At 37.0% G+C, this 11,031-nt stretch overlaps 1 protein-coding gene across 5 annotated transcripts in view; it reads left to right on the forward strand.

Annotated features, from left to right (window-relative positions):
* Positions 1-11,031, forward strand: part of IFT74 (intraflagellar transport 74) — a 61,565-nt gene that overhangs the window by 4,919 nt on the left and 45,615 nt on the right. For 4 of the 5 annotated variants that reach the window (XM_065549667.1, XM_005294747.5, XM_065549666.1 and 1 more), the window contains exons 4-8: positions 2,471-2,519; positions 4,575-4,673; positions 4,866-4,926; positions 9,372-9,431; positions 10,865-10,926. In XM_065549667.1, coding sequence (XP_065405739.1) covers positions 2,471-2,519; positions 4,575-4,673; positions 4,866-4,926; positions 9,372-9,431; positions 10,865-10,926 — 331 coding nt within the window. Of the gene's footprint in view, positions 1-2,470; positions 2,886-4,139; positions 4,674-4,865; positions 4,927-9,371; positions 9,432-10,864; positions 10,927-11,031 lie in introns of those variants that run through there. The other variant, XM_065549669.1, reaches the window with a different exon arrangement.

The raw sequence follows: 11,031 nt of genomic DNA on the forward strand, positions 1-11,031 counted from the left end.
ATACTCTAAATTTACATTGCTGTAATTGAGAACAAATTTTGGCTCTCAGGGTACAGGATAAATGGCATATAGTAATTATGGCCCTGGACTGAGGACTTATAATCAAACTCAAGATACAATATATTTTCTATTTCCTTATTTACAACCGGAGAAAGATTTAGTTGATAAAGATCCTAACACCTTTAACTCCAAAGAAAAAATTCTGATTGCAAAGTCAAAAGTTTCTTATCTGTGTATAAGTAGATTTTACAAGTTCAGAGAAAATACGTATCTTTAAAACAATCTTTAAGATCTCTTTTATACCTTCAGGTTATTCTTATGACTCTTTATGAATCATAACAATAAGAGTTCCCCAAATTTGTGAAGCGTCATAATAAGGGACACAGGGTAACAATTTAAATGGGAATTCTAAAGCATTTCAAAGCATACAGAAGTGAGTCAATATTTGTGTAAGACTAACGCAAATTCATTAAATGATTTGGCATCTTCAATGTTTTCTGTTAGTTTTAACATTCTAAAATTTCAGGATTTCATATTATTCTCTATAGTTTCCAGATTGTTATGTATAAAAAAGAACTCCAGTAAGAGACTTTATACTTTCACCCTTATCTTGCAAAATGTTAATTTTATTCTCCAGTTATTTTGTAGACTGTTCTACATTATTTACCCTCTTTTCTAATTTTAGAATGCACTAAATCACCACTAGCCTCAAATAAGTCACATTTTGACTCGAGGACATGGATCACAGAAAGTGTGGAAGTTAGTGAGGTATCTGAAATCTTTTTCAAGGAAGAGTAATAGGGAGATTTTTTTCATCTCAGCTGAACAAATTGTGATGAAAGGACCTACAGCTAATAGGGATTAGGGAGGGAAGAGGCAGACTAATGAGTCCGTCCTTCTACTTTGCTTTGCTTTGCTTTTAGAAATCTCAGAGATAGCAGACTTCTCTATGCCTGAATACTACTTACAGTATTCACATATCTAGGGCAACATTTGAAAAAATTAATATTAAAGAAGAAGGCATAGATTGAGTCTCCTTCCAGAACTGCAGAACAATATTTAAATACTTTACTTACAACAAATGTGTATATAGTTGTAATCACATTGATCTCACCCACAATTGGACTATGGTTTGATATCAGAAATACAGCTCCAGGGTGAGGGGACTTTAGATGTCCTCCTTCAAGGTAGTGGGTTACAACTAGAACTGTTGCTTTTAATTCCAGGGTGTTCAGTTTAGGTCCCAAAATTCCTATCACGACTGTCCTCTCACAGACTCCGATTTAGCTATGCCCACTAAGCATTGGGACCAGTTGAGGGACAAGATGGGGATGAATAGGAACTATTTGCAACTCATCATACCTAAGGCTGGTTCTATACCAGCCCAGACCCCAGCATTGTTTAGAGGTCCTTTATACTATGTTGTGTGGCTATGGCTTCAAGGAGGTTGGCACATCAACCAATGATTTCTGGGGCACAGCAGTGCTCTGACTATGTTACCAAAATATCCCCTATGTTGTAGGTGGCTTAGAGTTGGTGAAAGCCCCATTGGCTGGATCAGCTGTCTTTACAGTCCATTTGCTGTTGGAATGACACAAGGGGCCATATTGTAGAAGAGAATCTATCCTAGAATCACCACTGAGCAGGTGAAAAAGAAAGGGCAAGTAAATAGCAGCTAGACTTACAGTAGACTATTACCCAGAGAGAGCCCGCTGATTCATATGTCACCTCTTTATGCTGTGCGGAGAATCTGTTTCTTTATGTGCTGTGATGATTAACCTGTAGAACTGGGAGAGAGCATGTGATGCACCTCAAGGTGATTTCAGCTTTATACAAAGAGTGAAAAGAGATACAGCTCAGGGCAGGGAGAACCTGTGTTTTTAAAGGACTCATTCAGCCTGATGGCATGGCTGGGCCGGTACAAACTACAAGAAAAGTCAGTCAGAGCTTGGGAGGCCGGAGCAGCATAGAGGAACCAAATCTAAAGGATAGAGGAGACCAGAACAGCATTGGAGCTGAACGTGAAATTCTAAGCTTAGCTGAGGTGGAGAGTGTAAGAAATCAAAGTGGGGTTGAAACTCTATCCCTGAATTAAGTGTTCCTATGATGCTTTTTAACTTGTATGTCTTTATTTTTAATATGTGCTTGTTTTTTGTAGAGAACACACATATTAGGGCAAGTTATAGCAAGTTTTCCTTAAATCCTCCATATTTTTTTAGGATGAAGTCACCCTCGTGCAAGGTTCATCTCAGAAATTTTCAGTTGCTTAAGTAATCTAAATCCTCACCAAAGCCTAACATGCATCTCTGATTTCATCTAGTATTGATTGAATAAAGGCTGTATGAGGGCATTCTGAAGGTGCTGGTTCTCTGTTTGGAGTATAACTTCAACTCGTCCTTTGTGAACTTAATTTGTGTCTCATTAAAACTCATTCTTTTCTAATAAAATGTTTCTTGTTCTCCTTTGTTAGGTCCGCAGAGACAGATTATGGATAAATCCTATTATCTTGGACTGCTTAGGTATGTTAGTGACAACACTTTCAAGCTGTAGCATAGTTAATGTCTTCTCCCTCCCCCCACCCATATCAAGGATAAAATACAGTAGCATAAATGGATTAGGCTGGCTGTTCACTTATGATGAAATTCTCCCCGTTATAAGGCTTTCCGGGATGAGGAGGGCCTTTGTAAATCCTCTATCCTGGGGTACTTTTCACCCTTAATTCCAAGAATAAATTTGCTAAATTAACATAATTTTTCATTATTGCCCTAAGTATCTTATAAAACACTTTGTCATGTTCAGTCAAATTTCTGTGTTGGATGGGCACTCCTAAATCATATCCTCTTACATAGAGAGGGTACCCATGTTGTGAAACTGTTGTGGGATAGGTTTCAGAGTAACAGCCGTGTTAGTCTGTATCCGCAAAAAGAAGAACAGGAGTACTTGTGGCACCTTAGAGACTAACAAATTTATTAGAGCATAAGCTTTCGTGGACTACAGCCCACTTCTTCGGATGCATATAGAATGGAACATATATTGAGGAGATATATATACACACATACAGAGAGCATAAACAGGTGGGAGTTGTCTTACCAACTCTGAGAGGCCAATTAATTAAGAGAAAAAAAAAAAAAAAAAAAAAACGTTTGAAGTGATAATCAAGCTAGCCGAGTACAGACAGTTTGATAATAAGTGTGAGAGTACTTACAAGGGGAGATAGTCAATGTCTGTAATGGCTCAGCCATTCCCAGTCCTTATTCAAACCGGAGTTGATTGTGTCTAGTTTGCATATCAATTCTAGCTCACCAGTCTCTCTTTGGAGTCTGTTTTTGAAGTTTTTCTGTTGTAATATAGCCACCCGCAGGTCTGTCACTGAATGACCAGACAGGTTAAAGTGTTCTCCCACTGGTTTTTGAGTATTTTGATTCCTGATGTCAGATTTGTGTCCATTAATTCTTTTGCGTAGAGACTGTCCGGTTTGGCCAATGTACATGGCAGAGGGGCATTGCTGGCACATGATGGCATATATCACATTGGTAGATGTGCAGGTGAACGAGCCCCTGATGGTATGGCTGATGTGATTAGGTCCTATGATGATGTCACTTGAATAGATATGTGGACAGAGTTGGCATCGGGGTTTGTTACAAGGATAGGTTCCTGGGTTAGTGGTTTTGTTCAGTGATGTGTGGTTGCTGGTGAGTATTTGCTTTAGGTTGGGGGGTTGTCTGTAAGCGAGGACAGGGTGAGCTAGAATTGATATGCAAACTAGACACAATCAACTCCGGTTTGAATAAGGACTGGGAATGGCTGAGCCATTACAGACATTGACTATCTCCCCTTGTAAGTACTCTCACACTTATTATCAAACTGTCTGTACTCGGCTAGCTTGATTATCACTTCAAACGTTTTTTTTTTTTGTTTTTTTTTTTTTTTTTCTCTTAATTAATTGGCCTCTCAGAGTTGGTAAGACAACTCCCACCTGTTTATGCTCTCTGTATGTGTGTATATATATCTCCTCAATATATGTTCCATTCTATATGCATCCGAAGAAGTGGGCTGTAGTCCACGAAAGCTTATGCTCTAATAAATTTGTTAGTCTCTAAGGTGCCACAAGTACTCCTGTTCTTCTTGTTGTGGGATAGGGTGACCAGATGTCCCGATTTTATAGGGACAGTCCCAATTTTTGGGTATTTTTCTTATATAGGCTCTTATTACCCCCTACCCCCTGTCCCAATTTTTCACATTTGCTGTCTGGTCACCCTATGTGGGATTGTTCTACTGGAACAACTGAACAATTCTACTTTACAGTTACACCAAAGGGGAGAAAATACTCTTAATTTAAATAAAATGAACTTTTTATGCTATCCTCGTGCTTTATAACGGTTTAAGAGTTTATCCAAGATAGAACCCCCTTTTTTTTATTTCTTTAGCTGATCTTAGAGCTGTTTGAAACAACCTGCAATACAAGAGAGATGTCTTGAATACATATGTTTATAATATAGTATTAGTTTTATCCTACAGTATTTTAGTTGTACATTTTAAACATACAAGTAACTTTTTGTATTTCTTTTCTATAGAAGCAAAATAAGTGAACTCACAACAGAAATAAATAAGCTTCAGAAAGAAATTGAAATGTATAACCAGGAGAATTCTGTCTATCTGTCATATGAAAAGAGGTGAGTCATGTTGCAGTTAATGCAACATTAGCATAGCCAAATGCCTTGTCAGGACCTTGTCTTTTGTTATATCAGACTTGAATATCTATACTGTGCAACCTACAGAACTATAAAAATGGATACTTGTTCTGATTTTGTTTTGTTGTATAAAACACTTAATCTCATAAACTTGAATTTTTGTTCTTTATCTAGGGCAGAGACTTTAGCTGGTGAAATCAAAGAATTTCAAGGTCAACTAGCGGACTACAATATGGTATGCTGTGGTTAGCTGTTTCACACTGGATTTCCCCCCCATTGCTTTTGCATGGTGAACATACTGGTTTTAACCTTCAGTATTTTTTTTGTATGACATTTCTCCATTAGAAAGATTTACTGTTTAAAACTGCTTTAATTCACTTATTAAAAAGGAAACAAACGCTTGCCTAGTTGTCTCATAAGGATATTTACCCCCACATCTACATTTTAGTGTTTTTATGGTTAGACGCAACTTCCTCTTATAATATCAGGATTTGATGGTTATTACAGTATGTCATTGGAAAAAATAATTTCCCTTCTCTTTTCAAGGAAGTCTCTGATTACTTGATCAATGACCTCAATGATAATTTGGGAATTATTAATATATCATCACAAGTACAGCCATACTGAATCAGACCAATTATCCATCTACCCCAGTATCCTGTCTTCAGACAGTGGCCAGTGCCAGATGCTTCAGAAGGAATGAGCAGAACAGGGCAATTTTGAGTGATCCGTTCGCTGTCATCTAGTCCCAGGTTCTGGCATTTGGAGATTTATGGACACCCGGAACATGGGGTTCTGTCCATCACTATCTTGGCTAATAGCCACTGATGGACCTATCCTCCATTATCTATTCTTTTTGATCCCAGAAGTCTTCACAATATCTCCTGGCAACAAGTTTCACAGGTTGACTGTGTTGTTTGAAGAAATACTTCCTTTTGTTTGTTTTAAACCTGCTGCCTATTAATTTTATTGGGTGACCCCTAGTTCTTGTGTAAAGTGAAGGGGTAAATAACACTTCCCTATTCACTTTCTCCACACTATTCATGATTTTATAGATCTCTCTCATATCTCCCCCTTAGTCATCTCTTTTCTAAGTTTAATAGTCCCAGTCTTTTTAATCTCTCCTCATATGGAAGCTGTTCTATACCTCTCATCATTTTTGTTGACCTTCTGTGTCCTTTTCAAATTCTAATATCTTTTTTATGAGATGGAGTGACCAGAACTACACACAATATTTAATGTGCAGGAGTACCATGGATTTATATAGTGTCATTATGATATTTTCTGTTTTATTATCTATCCCTTTCCCAATGGTTCCTAACATTCTGTTAGCTTTTTTTGACTGCTGCTTCACATTAAGCACATGTTTTCAGAGAACTGTTCATGATGACCCCAGATCTCTTTCTTGAGCAGTAACAGCTACTTTAGATCCCCTAATTTTGTATGTATAGTTGGGATTATGTTTTCCAATGTCCATTATTTTGCATTTATCAACATTGAATTTGATCTGCCATTTTGTTGCCCAGTCATTCAGTTTTGTAAGATCCCTTTGTAACTCTTCACAGTCTGATTTGGATTTAACTATCTTGAGTAATTTTGTATCGTCTGTATATTATGCCATCTCATTGTTCACCCCCTTTTCTAGATTATTTATGAATATGTTGAACAGCACTGGTCCTGGTACAGATCATTAGGGGACCCCGCTGTTTACCTCTTTCCATTGTGATAACTAGCCATTTATTTGACCCTTTGTTTCCTGACTTTTAATTAGTTATTGATGCACAAGAAGACCTTTCTTATCCTATGCTTGCTTATTTTGCTTAAGAGCCTTTGGTGAGGAACCTTGTTAAAGACTTTCGGAAAGTCCTATTACACCCTTGTCCACATTCTTGTTGACACCCTTAAGAGTCCTATTAGATTTGTGAGACATGATTTCCCTTTCCAAAAGCCATGTTGGTTCTTCCCCAACATATCATGCTTCTTTTTCATCTGATAATTCTGAACTTTCATGTAGTTTCAACCAATTTGCCTGGTGCTGCAGTTAGGTTTACTGGCCTGTAATTGTCAGGATCACCTCTGGAACCTTTTTAAAAAATTGGCATTACGTTAGCTATTCTCCAGTCATCTGATTCAGAGACTGATTTAAGTGATAGGTTACATACCACAGTTAGTAGTTCTACAGTTATATATTTGAGTTCCTTAGGAATTCTTGGGTGAATTTCATCTGAGTCTGGTGACTTATTACTGTTTAATTTATCAGTTTGTTCCAAAACTTTCTGTGTTGACACCTCAGTCTGGGACAGTTCCTCATATTTGTCACTTGAAAGGAATAGCTCAGTTGTGGGACTCTCCCTCACATCCTCTGCAGTGAAGACTGATGCAAAGAATTCATTTACCGTCTCTTCAATGGCTGTGTTTTCCTTGAGTGCTCCTTCAGCACTTCAGTTATCCAGTGGCCCCACTGGTTGTTTGAAGCTTTCTGCTTCTGATGTTTTGTTTTTTTAATTGCTGGGGTTTTTTTTGTCTTTAGCTAGTGTCTCTTCAAATTCTTTCTTGGCCTGGCTTATACTTTTACACTTGACTTGCCAGAATTTATGCTCCTTTCTATTTTCCTCACTAGGATTTGACTTCCAATTTTTAAATGATGCCTTTTTGCCTCTAAATTCCCCTTTTATTCTGCTCTTTAACCTTGGTGGCATTTTTTTTGGTCCTCTGACAGTTTTTTTTATTTGGAGTATATATTTAGTTTAAGCCTTTATTATGGTGTTTTTAAATAGTCTCTGCAGTTTGCAGGCATTTCACTCTTGTGGCTGTTCCTTTTAATTTCCCTCATTTTTGTTTAGTTCCCTTTTATTAAGTTACATGCTACTGTAGTGTGTTTCTTTGTCTTTTTTGCCCAACAAGGATGTTAAATTTCATTACATTATGGTCATATTACCAAGCAGTTCAGCTATATTCCCCTGTTGCACCAGATCCTGTACACTGCTTAAGACTAAATCACAAATTGCTTCTCACCTTGTGGGATCCAGGACAAGTTGCTCCAAGAAGCAGTAATTTATGGTGTCTAGAAATTTTCTCTCTGCATCCCTTCCTGAGACGACATGTACCCAGTGAATATGGAGCTAGTTCCCCCACTACCTGTTTTGTCATTACTATACATTTTGTACCCTGATTTTTAGGGTCCCATAGATTTTCTTCATTCCACCAAGTTCTTGTGATGCCTATTATATTAATAGCCTCATTTAATGCCAGGCACTCTAGTTCACCCATCTTAGTATTTAGACTTCTTACATTTGTATATAAGCACTTGTACATTTTGTCAATATTCAGTTGCTTGCTTTTATGTGTTATATTTAAATGGGGTCTCTTATGCTTTACTGTTCCTGACTAGCTTCTACCTGTACTTTACCAACTTCTTTTCTATCCTCTTTACTTGGATGGGGAGTTCCCCCTTTAATAAATTCATCCCTAAGGGATGTCGCTACCCAAACTATGTTCCTCTGCATCTGTCAGCTTTCCTCCAGCCCTTATTTAAAAACAAAATGTTAAACCTGTCGAATTTTACATGTCAACGGTCTGGTTCCTTACATCTGATCACCTCTACACTGATACCTCCACTACTAAATGTTACAGTGTTATCTCTTTCAGTACCTTTATATATCTACACAAAAAAACAGGAGTACTAACAAATTTATTTGAGCATAAGCATTCATGGGCTACAGCCTACTTCATCGGATGCATCTTATGCTCAAATAAATTTGTTAGTCTCTAAGGTGCCACAAGTACTCCTGTTCTTTTTGCGGATACAGACTAACACGGCTGCTACTCTGAAACCTTTATATATCTAGACATTTTTAGCGATAGTCTACAACTTTATTGTACATGTGCATCACAATATTGTGACTTTAAAAGGATTCTGTCAAGTTGCCTAGACCTGAAATGTTAGTTACTTTAAAATCATTCCAATGTGATGTAGAATGCCTTCTGTATTCTAAGACTGCAGTCCTTAAAGCTGATCTGTGTGGGCAAAGAGGATGTGTTTTTATACTGGAATTTTTATACTGTTTAAGGCTCCAGTTTACTGTTTTAAAAAATCCCAAAGAATAACCTATGGTTGCATAGAATCATAAAAACAGTGTTTTCTATTGGTTGTGCAGTAGTAGTTGTCTAACAAGCACTATTTTGAAGTGTGTTCATAGCCATAGTTACGTTTTTAAGAGATCTAAGCTAATTGGACAGATACATTTTGTTTCAAATTTGAAGTAGAGTTGAAAATTAGCCTTTCTTTCTCTATGTCCATAGGAAAGGACAAAATCAGTAGAGAGAAAAAATATTTTGAGGCTTGTAAGAAGGAGAGGGAAACCAAGGAGAGTATTTAAAAAAAAAAGAAAATGTACTGATATTATAAGTAATCAACTTTGCTTTGGATGTGAGAAATCAATACCGCTTCTGTAATATTAATGTTATTTTGTACAGTTATACAGAACTTGTAAGAATTATGAAATATGAAGCTTACATGTAGTATATTAAAATTTCTAATTTCAGATTTTTGTTTGCAATACCATATCAGTCATCTCTTTTGTAACATTTTCAAAGAGTGATTTAAGAGTTGTTGTATGTTTCTTAAATGTGATTAAAAAGAACAGAGCATTAACTGTTTGAGCTTCTTTCTTGTTTCAGTTAGTGGATAAACTTAACACCAATACAGATATGGAAGAAGTGATGAGCGATTATAATATGGTAAGAGTTTGAGGATTTGCCATGTTAATATAGCATTTACAATAAATATATATATATACATGACAACTTCAGTACTTCAAATGTTTGTGCATATGCATGGTTTTGTTGACCTAAACAGTCTAAACAGACTGTAATGGGATTATTCAGGTAAGTAATACTAGGCAAATATGTACGAGTTTGCAGGGTTGAGACCCACATCACTTCAGTGGAGCTGCCTGTGTGTGTTGTGTTAAGCACACGTGTAAGTGTTTGGAGGACTGAGGCCTTAGTTATAGGATTGTGACAGCATAAAACTCTCTTTTGTCTCAAAGTTTAGCAAACACTTTATAATTGTTTTCCAGAAACAGGATTGATAGTTTTAAAAAAATTAAATAGATGAAAAGTTTCTGTTATAAAAAACTCATTGAGATACTTCTTATATGTTTTCAGTGAATCCAGTTCTTTTTCTTGCTTCCCAAGGAAGTCCGTGTCTAAAATTTAGATCTTGAATATACCCTGAAAACACTGCATGGGATGTTAAATGTAGCATCCTGGCATCCCAGATTCATTGTGTTAAAATACTATGGTTGACATCCTAAATCAACATCTGTAGAGCTACAGTTATTGAAAGACTGACTAAACCTTTTCATCCAGCTATTTTGACCCAAATGCTGGGGTATCTGTGTTGGTCAGTGACACAGTTACTCTTAAAATCATCCTCAGAGCCCATGATATTTCTTTATTTAAGATAAGAGTGGTATGTCTCCCAACCCAATGTACCAATATTTATATATATCACACATTATTTGGGTGGAAGGCGCAGAAAACTAATCAGCTGAGAGGCTGACCACATTCACCAGTCTTCCTTGTAAAATTCCCCAGGCTCTTGAGTTTTTCTTCACTCTCCTCCACGCTCTGCCCTTCAAGTGACTCCAAAGCAATAGTGCATTAATGGGCCTATGGTGTGTTCAAAGCAAATACATATCAGCTGTGTTTTCCCTTGAAGTTCTTTCTTAATTTCATAAGTTTGCTGGAGGGTGCCTCTAGGCACCAAGACTGCACCAGTGCTCACTGTGTTCATAGTCAGAAGGAACTTTTCTTTGAAAAGAGGCTTCCAGCAGCCTGAGAAGCCAGTGAAGCTATTTTTACCCCAAGTGATCCAACCTGATTATTAATAAAAACACTGATCGGCAGTTTCTGTGATTACAGCTCCCATTCAAATGCAGGCTTCCAATGGGAATTACAGTTACAGAATCCATCTCTGCAGCATCAGATAGGTCTTTGGGTAGGAAGCCACTGCTATTCCTTCCCGTCTCCATTCTGGTCTTCCATTCCTCTCGTTCATTCAAATGTGTGTATAACCTTGGATGAATGGATAGTGTTTATATTTTCATTAGTGGCAAGTATCTTTTCATGCAAAAAACTGTTACTGATTATTGATTTTTTTTTAACAGCTAAAAACTCAAAATGACCGGGAAGCTCAGAGTATTGATATAATTTTTACAGAGAGACAAGCGTAAGTACCACAAATATCAGAAAATTGAATTTTAGCATAAAGTAGCTTATTAAAAAGGGGTAAGACTGAAGAAGTGATGTGATTGATCGGGGGATTTTTAACTCA

The sequence above is a fragment of the Chrysemys picta genome, chromosome 6, assembly GCF_011386835.1.
Source record: "Chrysemys picta bellii isolate R12L10 chromosome 6, ASM1138683v2, whole genome shotgun sequence".
Lineage (NCBI taxonomy): Eukaryota > Metazoa > Chordata > Testudines > Emydidae > Chrysemys > Chrysemys picta.